The sequence below is a fragment of the Sorex araneus genome, chromosome 1, assembly GCF_027595985.1.
Source record: "Sorex araneus isolate mSorAra2 chromosome 1, mSorAra2.pri, whole genome shotgun sequence".
In the NCBI taxonomy this organism is placed as follows: domain Eukaryota; kingdom Metazoa; phylum Chordata; class Mammalia; order Eulipotyphla; family Soricidae; genus Sorex; species Sorex araneus.
This window is the reverse complement of record NC_073302.1, coordinates 34,018,865-34,036,600: the sequence shown is the minus strand read 5'-3', so window position 1 is coordinate 34,036,600 and position 17,736 is coordinate 34,018,865. Positions and strand designations below refer to the sequence as shown.

Genomic DNA, 17,736 nt, shown 5'->3' with positions numbered 1-17,736 from the left:
AACCCCAGGTATGTTCCCAGAACCAGAACATGAGAATAAAACGAAGAACCGGATTTCCTTAGCGAAAGCGTGGCTGTCGTTTTGATTTTGTGGAACAATACTGTAAATACAAGTTTCCTGAATCTTTACAAACAAAAACTAGTGGGTCTGGAAGTCAGGCAGCCTGGTAAAGGTGCTGTAGGGAGCCGGACAGGGTTTCAAAGCCAGCCTCTAGCTCTTCAAGGGCAACAGGTATTGTACTAGAACTTGGGACGGAAATTAGGAAACCTAGCTGGAGTATCAGCTGTCAGCAACCAGTTGAACTGGAGTGAGTCACTTCAAACCCTGCTTGAGCATCAGCGTCATCATCTATGAAATTGGCTTAATGACCTTGGCATCAGGGGTGCCACAAGCTGGGCGCGGGAATCACCAGTTGCTCTTCAGCTTCTGAGCCTGTTGTTAGGATGAAGACTTGAGTCCCGTCTACCTTCAAGGTTTTGTTGTTGCTGTTGTTTAACAACCCCCTGGACCGAGGGTTAGATAGAGGGAGAAGGCACAAACTTTCTGAGCTTGACTTTCTACTGCTTCAACTCACCGAAAACACACAGCCAGCGCGCCAATAAAATTCCAGGGAAAAACAATGGAAAATGAAGAAAAACACCCTAAGCCAGTAAGCGCCTATACAGAAGTGCAAGAAACAGACAAAAAGTAATAATCTACACCACTTCCCCCTCAAAAATAAAAAGCCGTCTGTGCGTCTCTTTCCTCCTGACTCAGTGTTAGAAACACACGACCTAAATTAAGATCACTTCTGGAAAGGTCGGTACTCACCGGCACCCGGCTGCTGGCATCCGGGCGGGCACCAGGCCGGAGGGCCGTGGCCACGCCCCCGCCCTCGTGGCCACGCCCCCGACCCAGGGGCCACGCCCTCTGCCCCGGCCCCGCGACCGCGCCCCTCCCTCGACCACGCCTCCCGCCCCGCCCCGTCCTGGCGCGCCCGCGCCCGCGCCTGCGCGCTGGGCACCGAGCGGCCTCCAGCGGCCCGGAGGGAGGTAAGGGGCTCGCGGGAGGCAGCCTCGGGGGCGGCCCTGCGGTCCCCCCGGGCCCTGGCGCCGTTGCGGCGCGCTGACGAGGCGCCCCGCGAAAAGCGGGGCCCCGGGTCGGGAGTGCGAGCGTCTCGGGAGGCTCCTCCCCGCTCCGGGTCCTGGCAGTTTCGTTTCAGGCAGCGCTGTCCGGAGCGAGTGTGGGGAGGAGGACGGCGCGGAGGACGGGCGCGGCGGCCTCCGGGGCTGCGGGTGGGAAAGTTTGGGGCGCCCGCGCCGGCCGGGACGCGCCTGTGGCCGTGTCGGGGTGGCCAGCACCGGCTCCCGGGCCGGCGCATCCCTGCCTGCCGCGCCTGGAGGCACATTCGGGGTGTGTGTGTGTGTGTTGGGATGGGGGGGTGACCCCACCCGGCTGCACGGGTGACCTCGGGGTCGGAGGGGTCCGGGCGACGACCGGGAGGGACGGGTCCGAGCCTCCTCCCGCCAGACCCTCGGGGTGATTGGCCCTCAGTTCCTGTCCTGACACCCTCTTAACTAAAAACAAAACTCGTGATCCGAGGCTCGGAGAGGACACCATATGGGTAGGACCTGGGGACCTGGGGCTGGAGTCCTACCAACCCGACCCCCCAAATTCAGACCCTGGACACACCCCCTGCCCCCCTCACGCAGTCACAAGCATGAGTAACCATGCCCGAGGGTGCCAGGGAAGCTCAAAAGTGGGATCCCTGGCCAGTAGGACTTGTCCCTTTTTATGCCAAGTGGCCTGTCCAGAGACTTTGCACTTTTTTTTTACCCCGCAGAGAAACAGGGTTTTTTTTTTTTCTTTTTCTTTTATCTCTCTTGTAAATAACCATGTGCCACCGGCTCGTTACTGTTTCCTCAAGGGAAACGGGAGCCTGAGCACCCCGCGATGGAGTGTCCGGCTTCTGGCACGGTTCTGGCGCACGCCCCCCCGCACCCCACCCCCGCCCCGGACTGCCTGTGTCCAGGAGGACAACAACGATTGCGCGTCGCCGACGTCAACGTGCGGCCCAGCCAGTCCCGGTGGCACCCAGCGAGGCGGGCGTTTGAAGAATAACTTTGATTTACAGTGGCAGAAAAGTTACTGCAGTTCCAGGGTGCTCTCTGGCTCCCTGTCGTGTGTCACCCTCGTGTCCGTTCTACCGGGGTAGAATGATCGTTGGGGTCTGTGGCCCAAAGAACCCAGCATCCACCCGTCCAGGGCGTATTCCGGCCCCAGAGCTCGCTGATGATGCCCCGGTGGCGTGGAGGCGTCCTGGCTCCTCCGCTTCTTCCAGCCTGCTGTTGTAACTGCTTAGTCCTTTCCTGCAGTTCATGAGCATTAGTTCACCTTAAAACTGCTCATATCCTGGTGCTCCTCGAACTTTTCGTTGGCTGAGTTTAACGCCTGCTGAGGGCTCTTTGCCGGCCTTAGTATTTACTGCTCCGATGTCTTAAGGGTGATTTCGTTTCCTCAATTCCTTCTTCTTTCACTGGAGTTCCATAAGGAAGCCGTTGCCCTTTACTATTATTTTTTGTTGTTGAATTATTAATTACTTTTTCGCCTGGTATGGATTCAGATTTTTTTTTTCTTCTTATTTTCACTTTTTGCTCTTGGCCTATGCCTGGTGCTCAGGGCTTGCTCCTGGCTCTGGGATCACTCCTGGTGGTGCTCAGGGGACCATTGGCAGGGGTGGAGGTGGGGGAACCGAACCCTATTGGCCACATGCAAGGCCAGCGCCTAACCCCTCATGTGGCCAGCGCCTAACCCCTGTACTATCAGATACTTATTTGGATTTTGTTTTTTCTCCTTGGGGATCATGACTGGTGGTGCTCTGAGGCTGCTCTCTGCCCAGTGCTTGGGGCTTGCTCTTGATGGTATTCTGGGGAGTAGGAAGTTTCTCAACATGCTGCTTTCTTTTTAATGAGCAGCATTGGTACACTATGATCTGGGGAGTTGTTGTGTTTATTGATCTTGAGGTACCATTACTCCTAGTTCTTGACACAAGACAGGACCCTGTGCATAGGATCTATCTCTGTACATACATGTGTATATATACATGCATTTCCTAGCTGTATATATACACATATTCCATGGTTATATAAATTTAAATATGTATGTATATATGTATAAAGATATTTTGTATGTGTATATATACATATAGGCTGGGCTGGAGCAATAGCACAGCGGTTGGGTGTTCGCCTTTCACGCAACCGACCCGTGTTCAATTCCTCCGCCCCTCTCGGAGAGCCCGGCAAGCTACCAAGAGTATGGAGCCTGCACGGCAGAGCCTGGCAAGCTACCCCTGGCATATTTGGTGCCAAAAACCAGTAACAAATCTCACAATGGAGATATTACTGGTGCTTGCTCGAGCAAATTGATGAACAACGTGACTACAGTGCTACAGTGCTCTTGGGACCACATGGGATGCAGAAGATCAAATATGGTTGACCACATACAAGGCAAATGCCCTATCTGCTGCACAATTGCTCTGGTCCTTGTAAGTTTTCTTTGACAACGGAAAATTTGACTTTTGTGTTCTGCAGAGTATTTTTTCCTCAATCCCACTGTAAGTTAATTCCACAACTTATTGTTTAATTATTTTTTATTTTTTAATTGGCTTATCACTGATTTATAATAGTACAAAGGTGGGTGTGGGTGGGCCACACCTGGTAGTATTCAGGGGTTTATTTCTGGCTCTGCACTCAGGAATTATCTCTGCCATATAGGACCGTATCGGAGGCCAGGGATCGAACTCAGGTTGGCTGTGTGCAAGACTAATGCCCTTCTGAAGTATTATCGCTCTGGCCCAGTTCCAGGATTTCTAGCCCGGGCTTTCCCCTCAGGGTAGGTGGCATATTGTGCTGTGCTCAGGAATCACTCCTGGCAGTGTTCCAGGGGACCAAATGTAGTTTCTAAGGATCAAACCTTGAACCTGTGCCTTACCTGCTATACTGTCTTTGGCCCTACCCATGCTTTTATGAAAAACTAATTAGCTAGAGTATATTTGTGAACACTTCTTTTTGTCTTTGGCCTTGTAGTAACCAATTAAAATACTACTTTCCCAAGCTACATAGGTTATTTTCCTTCCCCTGCCATTCTCAGTGCAGTTATACTATTTGTAATATGGTTCATTTCTTTATGAGTTTGTATCTCATACCCCCACGTTCTGTTCTCATTTAATTTACAAATAAACAACCCAATCACTTTACGATGTACAGTTTTTTTTCTTTTTTCCAGCGTGGGAGCCTGTAGCTAGGATCTCACACTGTAAATGAGTTATACCACTGAACTTACCTCCTGACTCAGGACTATGAATTTTATGTCTTGTTTGTTTTTCCTTTTTTTTGTGTGTGTGTGAGTAGGCGGGTACAGTACTTAGGGGTCTCTCCTTGTTCTGTGCCTAGGAGTGACCCCTGCTGTTGCTTGGGGGAATCATATGTGGTGCTGAGTATTCAAACCAGGGTCTGGGCCACCACAGCAGCTTCGAGGAACACAGGTGCCTTCCCTCTATCTGTACCATCTCTCAGGCCCAGGCATTGCCCAGGCATATTGTAATTATGTACCAGGACCACTGTCATGAAACAGAAGAAGAATTCTAATACCCCTAATATTTGATTATTACCTAATCTAGTATTTGATTACACTTTTTAAAAATGCAACTCTACAGAGTTTGGAAAATTGAACACTTTTTGTTTGTCCTTTTCATAGACTTACTTTATATAGTTTGGAGTGATAGCACAGCAGGTAGGGCGTTTGCCTTGCATGTGGCCGACCAGGTTCGATTCCTCTGTCCCTCTCGGAGAGCCCGGCAAGCTGCAGAGAGTATCCATCCGAATGACAGAACCTGGCAAGCTACCCATTGTGTATTCGATATGCCAAAAACAGTAACAACAAGTTTCACACTGGAGACATTACTGGTGCCCTCTGGAGCAAATCAATGAACAATGGGATGACAGTGCAACAGTGCTACAGTGTCATAAAAATACCATAAGTGTGTGTGTGGGGGGGTTGTTTGTTTTTGTTTTGCTTTTTGAGTCACACCCAGCGATGCTCAGGGATTACTCCTGGTTCTGCACTAGGGAATTACTCCTGGAAGTGCTTGGGGACCATATGGGATGCTGGGGATCGAACCTGGGTCGGTCGAGAGCAAGGCAGACGCCCTACCCACTGTACTATATCGCTCCAGCCCCATAAAAGTGTATTTTTATTCTTGTGTTCTATTCACATCAGAAATATATTCCAGTTTTTTGACTGACAAAATCAAGGAATGCTGAAATATACTTAGGCTTACTATTCAGTCACACTTGTTATCTTTAATTTTTTTTAAATTTAGGTGCAGTGTTTTACAGTACTGTTAATGATAGGGTTGCACACATGCAGTGTTTCAACACCGCACCCTCCAGCAGAGTGCCCACTGCCTGCCACCAGTGTCTCGGTGCCCCTCTTCAGCATTCTACTCCCGGTCCCATCAATCACACCTTTAAGCCCCTTTTTGTGTATTGAACTCACCTTCCCCTAAAAGTTTACAAACATCGGTTGAGCACATTGATGATGAGCCACTGCTCGACAACACTCTGTTTCAATAAAATGGTTTGTGCAATAATTTAAATACCATGTTTTCTATAATTGTTATCATTTTATCAAATTGGAAATGATAGACGATAATTATCTGGCCAGAAGGAGACTAAGGGTTGCTGAAGTTTCTTAGGAGGTCCCTGGGACAGACTGTCAATTTGGCTAGGGCTCTCAGAAGATAGTAGCTTTTGGTTTTGGTATCATCCCTGGCAGTGGTTGGAAGACCAGGAAGTGCCAGGAGTTGACCCTGAGCCTCCCGCATGCCAGGCCCGAGTCAGCCCATTGCTCAGCCTGTGGAGCGTCTCTCTGGCCCCAAGGCAGCTGATTTTAATTGGACACAGGGAAGCTGAAGGGCAGAGTCAAACATTGACTAACCTGGAAATAATCACTTTTTGAATTCAAAACAGATAATTACCATCAGAGTACAGAGAAAATAGTGAGAACAGGCGAAATATTTGACAACTGGGGTTTGTTAAATACATTCCAACTGGTGGAGAAGACAAAATCTCTTGAGTTGTGTCTCAAATGGTACGTGACGTTTAGAGGCAGATGGAATGTAAAAGAACATTCAGACAGAGGGAGCATCATTGCAAAGTCTGAAGTAGAAGTTGATAATAGGATCTGTCTCTGAGCGTTCTATTTCCTTATTCAAATAGGGAAATCTTGCAAGACACTTTTTTTCAGAGAAGCATGTTGAAATTGCTTTTTTGTTTTCCTTGTTGGGCCTCACTGGGGGGTGGGAACTACTCAGAGGTCACTCCTAGACGTGCTGGGCAACATGGGTTTTGCTAGGGAATTGAACCGTGGCCTTCTTGTGCAAAACATGCTCAGAGGACCAGGATGATAGTACAGTGGTTAGGGCATTCGCCTTGCACGTGGTAGACCCAATTTTGATCCCTGGTACCACATGTATTGCCCCAGCACGATCAAGGAGTGATCCCTGAGTAAGCCCTGAGTGCTATGGAATATGACCCCTTGCCCCCCAGCCCCCCACAAATAAAGTCATGTGCTCAGATTATTGGCTATCTCTGGGTCTGAAGTTGGTATTGTATATACAAATTAATTGGTAATAGTCAGGGATGGGGGGATGGAGAGGCAGACCAATTAGAAATTAGTGATACACTCAAAGAACAGGAGCAAATGTTTGCATGTGGGAGCCCGGGCTCATTTCCCAGTACCACATGGTCCCTGAACACCACCAGGAGCAGGCCTCTAGCACAGAGCTAGGAAGAGCCCCTGAATACTGCTGGATGTGGCCAAATCAAAAGAAGATGCTGCTGTAATATGCAATCCTTGCAAAGTTGTTTGGTAATAGAATTAGTAAATGTAAAGGGACAATGACAGGGTATTTGTTTCTTTGTGATTTCTGTATAAGGGGGCTTACACTGAATGGTGCTCAAGGACCATTCCCAGGCTGATGTTCAGGGGTCACTCTTGGAAGTGCTTGGGCCATGTTGTCCACCAGTCCCTTACTTGCAGAGAGTATATGCTTAGACTTTTAGGGAGACAGAAAAATAATACAGTGGGTAGAGAGTTTCCCTTACAAGTGGCCTACCCAGGTTCCATCCCTGCACCCTTTATGGTCCCCTGAGCCCCACCAGGAGTGATTCCTGAGTGCAGAGCCAGGAGCAAGCCCTGAACACTCCCAGGTGTTGCCCAACAACAACAAATAGTCTTTTAGTAGCTATTTTAATAAGATGTTTGGTAATTAGCTCAGTTTTTGTGTGTCTGAAAATTATTATTTTGACTTGACTTCTGAGTAATAATTTTACTGAGTAATAAGTTTCCAACTCTTTTAGCACTTTGAAGCTATTCCTGTTTTTTTTTTTTTTTGATATCTTCTCTGGTGAAAAATTTCAGGGTGTTTTTGGTTTTATTTTAGTTTATCTGTCTACTGTCTCTGGTTTGATTTTTTTAAAAGAGTTTTCTCTGATCTTGTATAATTGCCCTTCTGTACATTTATTTATGATACTTAAGGTCAATGTGTATTTTCAATTTGAGGTCATATGTCTTAATTCTCATTTTATTCACTTTAAATGAGACCTTTTTGTTACTTTCTTTAACTATATCCTCAGTACTTCTATTTCTTGTAAAATCTCACATTATTTTCATATCCCTTTTTATGTTTTTTTTAAATATATATCTTTATTCTTCTATGTTCTAAGTTATATCTTCCTGTCAGTAATTCTCTCTTCAGCCACAGTATTTAATGTTTAACTCACCTTTTGTGGTTTTCATTTCTGGGAATTTAACCAACTTGTTTCAAGTTGACTTCATGTTTTTTGTTATTATATGATTTAAAAATATTTCTCTTTTTTAATATCATTGACTTTTTGCAACAATTTCTTAAAACAATTTCTTAAAAAGAAATTTTAAGTTTCTTTTTAAAATAACTTTATTATTTTTAGTCTCTTAGCTTTGGATTTTCCTGTTTTACCGCATGTGTGGACTGACTCCTGGCAAATTAACTTTCCATGCCAATGTTCTTACGAACATTGGTGGACTCTATTTGTGGTGTCTGTGGCATTTCCTTTTTTTGCTTTTGAGCTTAAATCTAAAAAAGCAGTTACTAATAGATGAGAGGTGGAGACATTCTGCATAATCAACACTTCAAGATTTCCCACTGTATAAGAAAGGAGGGGACAGCATGTGTTTGGAATGATAGTTCTTAGTTCTTCAGGAGTGATAGAGCTCTTTGAAAATTTTACAGAAGCAGTGGGTTGTCCTCCAAAATAGCTAAGAATGCATCCATAAGTTTTAATAAAGATCTGGGGACCCCACAGAGTCAATTATCTCTCTAAAGCATTGGTCTAAAATCATAAGCCAAGACGAATTAAAGTCAACTTAAAATTTAACCTCTTTCGGGTCTGGTGCGAATGCATAGCGGGTAGGGCGTTTGCCTTGCATGAGGCCGACCCGGGTTTGATCCCCGGCATTCCATATGGTCCCCCAAGCACTGCCAGGAGTAATTCCTGAGTGCAAAGCCAGGAGTAACCCCTGAGTATCGCTGGGTGTGACCCAAAAAGCAGAAAAAAAAATTTAGCCTCTTTCATGAAAGAGGTTGTGGCTAGTGTGATAGTATGAATTTAGGGTGGATGAATATGGTTTTCAAGCTTTATTAAGTGGGGAACACATTGTTTATATAAAATCTACTAAGCTCTCAAATATGTAGAACAGATATCAGTAAATTTTCTCTAACGGAAACTGGTATAGGATCCTGGAATCTGTTTACTTGATCTCCGAGTCTCTTCCCAGGTCTGCTACCTTGGGCTTTCTGGAACAATAGCACAAATCCACCAGCAAATAAGACAGAGCATTTGATGGTACATTAGGGATCCTGGGTTCGTGGTACATCTCTATCACTGGTTATGTATACTGGTTGTAGTTAATGGTAATCTCTTTGTAATAAAGGAAGAGTTGGTCCAAAGGACATCAATGACAAGAGTTGCATGCTATGTTAGAATATATTTCAAATACACACACACACACACACACACACACACACACATATATATCATATAGTTACATTAGAGTGACATTAGAAGTAGAGTTGGATATATATAAGCAAATTACAAATATAAGCATATATTCAGAATGAAATTTTTTTTCAACTTTGCCATTTGCCACTTATTTATTTGCAGTGCCTGGGAGCAAACTAGGGCCTTACTGATACCAGCTTAAAAGAGGTTATTCAAAGTCCAATATACCTTGAGAAATTTTAAAAATTGGAAAGTATAGACCTAGTTTTTTGTTTCCATTAGAAAATTGCTCTGGAAGGGAGCATAAGATAAGGCCCCCATAACCAGGCCACCGGACTCTGCGCCAGACTGTTTCCACTCGGGGCACCCAGAGTAGGGGCCAGTGAGAGCCCTCCCTGCCCCAAGGGACCCAGCCCTGGCAGCCAGCCTCCACTACCCAACTGCCGCCACGCTCCAGGCCGCTTTCCACATGCTCGGGCCGAGCCTCACACATGAGTGAACATATTCCTGGACCACGTGGCCGCTTTGCCGCATCATCATAGAGGGAAATAAACATATATGTCTCTTAGAGAGCCCGGCAAGCTACCGAGAGTATCCCGCCCGCACAGGCAGAATCTGGCAAGCTCCCCGTGGCATATTCGCTATGCCAAATACAGTAACAATAACAGGTCTCATTCCCCTGACCCTGAAAGAGCCTCCAATTGTTGGGAAAGACTAGTAAGGAGAGGCTGCTAAAAGCTCAGGCCTGGGATGAATGGAGACATTACTGGCGCCCGCTTGAGTAACTGGATGAACAACAGGATGACAGTGACAGTGATTAGAAAATTTAAAAATTGTATTCTTGAGCTCATATCAGGCAGTGCTCTAGGGTTTTCCCCAACCTGTGTGGAGGTTCCTCCCATAGTGCTTGGTGCACCATGTGGTACCAGGCCTTGACTGAGTTATTTCCTCGACCCGCCTTCTAATTTAAAAAAACAATAGAGGACATGCTTATATATGTTCCAATACAGGACATACATCACAATAGAAAGAGCAGTTAATTCTGAGTGAGGGAATGGTTGTTGATTGTTGATTTTATTTTCTTCTTTTTTTCACATGTCCTAAACACGCAAAAGTAAATGTGCCCTCCTTTTGTAGAGAGAAAAGGTTTCAAAAGAAAAGATTTCAAAAGGAAAAAAGTGAGTCACTCTAGTCCAGCATTAAACTGTACTTAGAATAAAGTATAAAATTGTTTAATGGTTAGCTTTCAGAAATAATGGAAATAATCATGAACAACTTTGTAACTGTGTATCTCATGGTGATCAGTTAAAAAACAAACATAATGGGAACTGATGCCAGGCTCAGTGGATGTGGCTCAGTGGTGCATTCTTCGCATATGTGAGATCCTGGGGTTAGTTCCTGGCATTGCAGAGGACTACAAATAAATAAGTACAAACATGAAAAAAGCATTCTGAATAAATGTTTTGCTTCCGTATCTTTCAGTTGTTGCAAGCAGAAGACACACAATATTTTTTTACGATGTCTGAAGATGAAGAAAAGGTGAAATTACGACGTCTTGAACCAGCTATCCAGAAGTTCATTAAGATAGTAATTCCAACAGACCTGGAGAGGTTAAGAAAGCATCAGATAAATATTGAGAAGGTGAGTTTTTCATCTTACACCACAGAAACAGTGGCCAATTCTCATTCAGATTTCTTGTGATTATAGCAAAATTTTGAATATTAGATAAGAGGCTTTGCTGAAGCATCCAACTTTGGTTGATTTAGCACCATTATTTTTTTAATTTGATTTTTCTGTTTTACAAACATGACTCTTATTCCTTTGGTGGAGGGGATATAAGTGTAGAATGTATACCTTTTAAATGGCACATATTGATAACATATGTTGTTCATGTTAGGCTTATGTATGTGTGATTCGGCAGGTAATAATTAAATTGCAGACTGGCCTTATTGTACACTATCAGGTAGAGAACATCAGCTAAGGAACCTGCCTTCATGCTTCCCACGCTATGGCAAGTGTTTTGAACTTCGAGTCTGTGCCTGTCAGTAACTCCCATTCCCTTCAGGTGCGTGTAGATTAAAGTTTGTTAAGAGGAGAGGAATTCCCAATTTCACTGTTTCCACTGAAGAGAAGCCCAGAACTGAGAAATCTTGCTTGCAAGTCACTTTAGCAAGTAGGTAGAGAGAGGAACTAGTTTGAAGGAATCGGGTAGGGTTTGCCTTTCAGGGTGTGGTGGGGAGTTTGTGGCATTAATGATGCAGCCATTGGATCGCTCAGTAGAATGTATTGAATCAGTCAGTTACCGTGCCTCTCTTCCTGTGGGATAACCCTTTGGGTCTTCCGAAGGGTCTACCCCCACTGTCAGTGCAAGATCCACGACAGCGGGTCTCTGTGTTGGTCCATCGTTCCCAAGTTCTTTGGCATTTTCAAGAATGAAAATATGGAGTCATAAGGATGCTCAGACTCACAGTTAGAAATAGAAAAGCTTATTGCAAGTTAGAAGAGAAAGATGAGGAAGAACTTAGTATAGAACTCACTTGAGTGTGGCTCATTTTTGTCAATGGGTGGGGTTATAGGAAAACTGGGTCTTATCACGTGACAAGACTTTTAGAAAGTACACAAGGATTCTGTTTGTTTACAGAGCAGTCTAGCTAGTTTAGGCTCTTCTAGCTCATCTGTTTCACCATTTGCCTGGGTATTGCCTGTTTCTCTTAAGTCTTCTGTGAGCCTAAAGTGTGGGGCGGAAGCTATAGTCCTGGGAAATCGTTAACTTCCTCAGTCTCAGAGAGAGCCCAGGAATTTTCAAGAATGTTTCAAAAGTAGAATGAAGACAGCTAAAAGTAGAGCCAGTAGCAACAGCTTGCAAGGGGAAACTGAGACTTTCTCTTTCAGTGTTATTTTTAATCTCTGTGGACCCCCATTGCTGTGGAAGATGAGGGTATGGAAACAGGGGCCATTGAGCCTTTCACTGGAAATATGTATTATTGTGAGACACTGTCAGTGTTACTTTGATTCCTTTCCCTGATAATAAGAGGCAATTTTTCATATGCCTCTTAGCCCCTGTGTCCTTGAGGACGAGTCTCTTCAGCTTTTGCCCTCTTTCTCTCTCCCCCCACCCCCCGCCCCATTTCTTTGCTTTGGTTTCTTTTTTGGTTTGGGCACCATACCTGTCAACGCTCAGGGATGGTGGCTCAGTGCTTGGAAGTCATCCCCGAGGGTCTGCTTAGATTCTTTCTTTATCGGGGCACAGGTAAGGGACTCTCAAGCAGTGCCCGGGAGACTTCGGGTTCCCTCCTGGCAGCTCTGAGCCAGCAGTTCATTGCAGGGACTGGGTGCTACTCAGCCCCAGATCACTCCAGTGGTGCTTGGGGGCCTCATAGCTGGTGGTGTTCAGGGTCTCCCTAAGGCTGCACTCAGCAATGCTTCGGTGACCATATGGTACCCCGGATGCAACAGAGGTTGGGCCGAATACAAGGCTTGTCCCTGAGACCCTGGACTGTGTCTCTGGCCCCGACTTCCCTTTTCTTGTATATGTACATGAGTACACCGTCATTCTCGGACCCTCGCCTCAAGCTCCACAGTCAGTCAGCACATGTAAAACCGCAACCCTGGGAGAAAGGTGGGTGGGGAGAGAAATGGGTTTATTACCAGCTTGATTCGTTGTGACAGATTTATTAAGAAAATTATCTTTCCTGAATCATACTAATCTCTCTCTCTGCCAGAACATTTTACCTTTAGCATTTTGTGAGATTTTTACTTATTGTGAAATTTTTATATGATGTCAGGATAATTATAATCTACAGTATAAATGACAGTTGAAGCTAAGCAGTGAAACTCATTTTGATCTATATTTTAATTTTTATCCTGGATCATTCTATTTGTCTTGAGGAATTGTAGGTTTTTTTTTTGTGTGTGTTTGTTTTTGATGTTGCTGTTGTTGAATAACTGTGAAATACAGCTAAAAAACCTTCATGTTTGAATTTCAGTCATACAATGATCAAACACCCATCCCTCCACCAGTGTACATTCTCCACCACCAATGTCCCCAGTATTGCTCCCCTCTCGCCCTTTGGAACCCTCCCTCTGCCTCTACAGCAGACAATTTCCCCCATACCCTCTTAATTTTTTTTTTTTGCTTTTTGGGTCACACCTGGCGATGCACAGGGGTTACTCCTGGCTCTTCACTCAGGAATTACTCCTGGCGGTGCTCAGGGGACCATATGGAATGCTGGGAATCGAACCTAGGTTGGCCGCGTGCAAGGCAAACACCCTACCCACTGTGCTATTGCTCCAGCCCCACCCTCTTTCTATTTTTAATAGGCATTATGGCTTGCAATATAGATACTGAGAGGCTATCACGTTTGGTCCTTTATCTACTTTCAGCACACATCTCCCATCCTGAACGATCCCTCCAACCATCATTGACCTAGTGATCCCTTTCTATTCTAGCTGCCTTCTCCCCCAGCTCATGAGGCAGGCTTTCAACTATGGAGCAATATTTCTGGCCCTTGTGTCTACTGTCCTTGGGTGTCAGTCTCATATTATGTCATTTTATGGAATTCTAGCTTAATTATGAAGGTGCGTTCCCTCCCTCCCTACCCCCCACCAAAGTCTCCCTCAGACTGAAGAGCACGTCTTAATAGATATTTCGTGGCAATGCAAAACCATCCAGAAGCCGTACTCTGGACAAAAGAGTGTAGAACTAAATCTGGACCCCAGGTGTCTAGTAGTGCCTTGCTTTCAAAAAGGCATATTCTTCCTGGGGTTCGGGTGTGGAAAGATAAAATATGTATGATGTTAGCCATCAGTCATCCAGTACGAATTTGGAAGAAGAAAGTCGGACTGAAGGGAAATTGAAAGTCAGCCTCGGCAGGGTGATTCTGCAGTTTCTGGGAACAATGGGAGCTGTGTGCCCGGGCCACCTGCGGCCCCGTTCCAGCCATCCTTCCGCGTTGCATTTCACTACATGTGATAGAATTGACGAGTGTAGAATCTTGAAATTTAGAATGTTATCTTTCAGCTACCGTGGCTTGTGCAAGATAAGCTTTAGCATAGTTAATAGGGATAGCACGAGAGTATATTTGGAACATAATTTTCTGTGTTTCATGTGGTATAAGTTTGGGGGCAGCTTGCTGTGTTGCATCTACTTTACTAGTATAAAGTAGAAATAGGAAAGGTAGGAAACCTGAGGATAGTGTATTTGATAAGGGTTTCAGATGTTTCTTTACTTGTATTTTTATTTTTTTTGTTTTCTTTTTTTTTTTTGCTTGTATTTTTAATCTCATAATTTTATTTGGGGAGAGAGAGGGGCGCAGTATAGGCATAAGTGGCAGCTCAACATTTAGTAAAGACCCAGACTTTTCTTTTTCTGATCTCAGATCCTCAACTCACAAAAGGGCTACTCCAGCTCCAGCAATCACACCCGCTTACAGCTTCATGTCAAGATAAAACAAACATGCTATGTTTCAGTTTGGTGTGTCTTCGATTTCCCTTTTCTTTATTGGGGCACAGGTAGGGGACTCTCGAAGAAGAATCAAAATATGTTTCTGTTTTTTTTTCCTTTTCAGAGGATCTTCCTATTCTTACCTCATGGATTGTATTATATTTCTCTATTTTATTTTGTTTTTTTTTTTTTTTTTGCTTTTTGGGTCACACCTGGCAATGCACAGGGGTCACTCCTGGCTCTGCACTCAGGAATTACCCTTGGCGGTACTCAGGGGACCATATGGAATGCTGGGAATCGAACCCGGGTCGGCCGCATGCAAGGCAAGCGCCCTACCCGCTGTGCTATCACTCCAGCCCCTATTTCTCTATTTTAGTAATATTTTTTCTTGACACATTGGGGATCAAACTCAAGACCTTACAAATGACAAGACTAGCATTCTATTGCTAAGCTACATCCGCAGCCTAATGATACTTTTTTAATTTTTTTTTCTTTCACTGGATTGGGGAAGTAACTGAGTGGTAGAGCACTTACTGCGTTATTTGTATAGTGAGTGAGAGGTAGAGCACTTACTGCGTTATTTGTATAGTGAGCTTCCGGATTTCATGTCTTCCACCTAAAAATCTTTTTTTTTCTTCTGCTTCCTTACATTGTTCCAGAATTTGTTTTTCTTACTTCCTCCCTTGGGGCTGGAGAGATAGAACAGTGGGTAGGGCATTTTTCTTGCACTCGGCCAACCTGGGTTCAATTCCTTCGTCCCTCTTGGAGAGCCCGGCAAGCTACGGAGAGTATCCCACCCACATGGCAGAGCCTGGCAAGCTCCCCGTGGTGTATGCCAAAAATAGTAACAACAAGTCTTACAATGGAGTCGTTACTAGTGCCCACTTTAGCAAATTGATGAACAACAAGACGACAGTGCTACTCCCTTCCTTCCTTTCTTCCTCCCTTCCTCCCACCCTCCCTCCTTCCCTTTCTCCCCCCCTCTCTTTCTCCTTCCTCCTTTCTTTTATTCCTTCCCTTTCTCCCTTCCTCCCCTTCTTTCTATTCTTCCCTTATCTTTCCTTTTTTTTTTTTTAATTAGAGAATTGAGGCTACACCAAGCAGTGTGGGATGTAGCTGGTGGGCTACTTCCAGCTCAAGGTTCACTCCTGTCGGCCCCTGGTCACGCGCCAGGCAAGCACTTCAACCCTTGTGCTGCCCCTCAGACCGTCCTTCCTTCTTTCAGTCTTCCTGCTTTGCCACTCTCCGCTGCTTCTGCTTCCTTCCCTTCCCTACCTCTCCCTTCTACTTCCCATCCTCTCCCTTCCCTTACTTCGACTTCTCTTCCCTCTCCCTTCCTTTTTACTACTTTTGTGTGTGTCTGCCTATACGACTATAGGCTTTTTTTTTTTGGCCGTAGTTATTCATATTTAAGGATGCTGATGGGAAATTGTGTGTGTGGCACATCCGTCCACCTGGGTGCCTCACAGGCAGTGCTGTCCCCGTGGTCTTTTGTCTTTCTTGAGTTGTCCTGCCTGCTTCCCGGCTGTGCTGCCTTTCTCCTCTGCAGCCTTTGCGTTCAGATCTGCCTCGTGTGCCAACTCCCTTGCAGCCCACCCACATACTTCTCTCATTTCCAGTCACGCGAACATTGTTTTCTCATCTGACACCTTCTGTTGTCTCCTTCTTCTTGCGAATATACTTCTGGGTGGGATGGGGTGATTCTCAAGTGGTGCTTAGGCGTCCTGGGAGTCCCACCGGCAGTTCTCGGCTTCCTGGGCTGGTGGCTCAGTGCAGGGGCCTGGGGATTATTCTGCTCAGGCCCTGGGGCTGCGGGGAACACCCTGAGCCACCCCTCTGGTGCTGGGGACCTCCAGAATGCACTGGGAATCGAACCCAGTTCGGGCGCTTGCGAGGCGTGTGCACACTGAGCATAACCACTGAACTAGCTCCTGGCCCCTGAGTTATGCTTCTTAAATTTTGTGTCATCATTTCAGTTGTTATTAGCAAAGAACAGAGATGAACGTTTGTCTGCTAGGTGGAGAGTAAATTGATCACAGAAAAGGCCTGAAGAGACAGTATGGGGAGCTGCTGAGGTGCCACTCCGCAGCGGCACTCCTGGTGTGGTTCCCTGGCACCACAGATAGTTCCCCTGAACACAACCACGTGTGCCCACCTTCCCAAATAAAAAGGTAGTAAGGCTACTACTACCTGAGGTAATAAGGTAGTAAGGTAGTAAGGATGATGCAAGCAGCCCTTGTTGGCTTCTGCCTTCAGCTACCCGGATTTCCTCCTGTTTCTCTCCCCGCCCCACTCTTTCCCTCCCTCTTTGAACTTGCTTGACATCAGTGTTTGGAGATGGGTTAAACTTGGTAATTGTGCTTGGAAAATAACGTACTGCTAGTTAAGACTGTGTCCAAGGAATGTTTTTGTGACCATTTAAGGCCTAAGAGTTCATCACATTTTTTTAAAAAAATTGATTTATTTGTTTTCGGGGGGCCAAACCCAGCTGTGCTCAGGGCTTACTCCTGGCGGGGGCTCAGGGGACCATATCAGGTGCCAGGGATTGAACCTGGGTCAGCCTTGTTATGGCAAGCACCTTCCCAACCGGAGTCTCTCTCCGGCCTCTGCATCAGTTGTTTAGAAGTCACTTTTACTGCTGCCTGTCATTGGTTTTATAATCACTACATGTATAGGACTTTTTAACAAGGATTTCAGCTTATGAGGTAGATCCTACCTTTTTCTTGTACAAGTACCCTTTCTAATCTAAATGCCAGGCTTTTTATATATACCAGTGTTTACTTGTTCTTTTTATCTTGTTGAATTATGATCTTTCAGCTGTGTAATTATTCCTTGTAGTTTATGTTTGGGCAATTATGCATTCATTGTTTTCAAGGCACTGGTGAAAAACAAGGCATTGGATAGGAAGGGGGCAGTCCCCTCCTGGGCTGTCACCATTTCTCTAAATTCCCCCAAAGCTGTAGTGCCCTTGTACAGAGATTTCCCAAAGGTTTGCCTTACCATTATAGCCTGTAGCCAAGTGGAGGTGTTTTCTTTTTCATTTGCTGGTTTCTCTGGGAGCCTCTCCAGTACTTGGAAGTTCCTTACAGATAAGGGAACTTGTTTCCAGGATCACGTTGGCAAGGTCTTCTGGTTCATGCAGATGTTATTTCCCCAGGTCTGTTTACTTGGGCTCATTTGAAATATCGCTTGGATTCATTTGAAAGCGTGTTC

At 45.4% G+C, this 17,736-nt stretch overlaps 1 protein-coding gene across 1 annotated transcript in view; it reads left to right on the top strand.

Moving 5' to 3' along the window:
- The first annotated feature begins 968 nt into the window (after nucleotides 1-968).
- STX17 (syntaxin 17) overlaps nucleotides 969-17,736 on the top strand; it is a 57,061-nt gene continuing 40,293 nt past the window's right edge. The window contains exons 1-2 of the mRNA XM_004600262.2: nucleotides 969-1,031; nucleotides 10,563-10,721. Of these exons, the coding sequence (XP_004600319.1) occupies nucleotides 10,599-10,721 (123 nt within the window). The 5' untranslated portion in view covers nucleotides 969-1,031; nucleotides 10,563-10,598. The remainder of the gene's footprint in view (nucleotides 1,032-10,562; nucleotides 10,722-17,736) is intronic.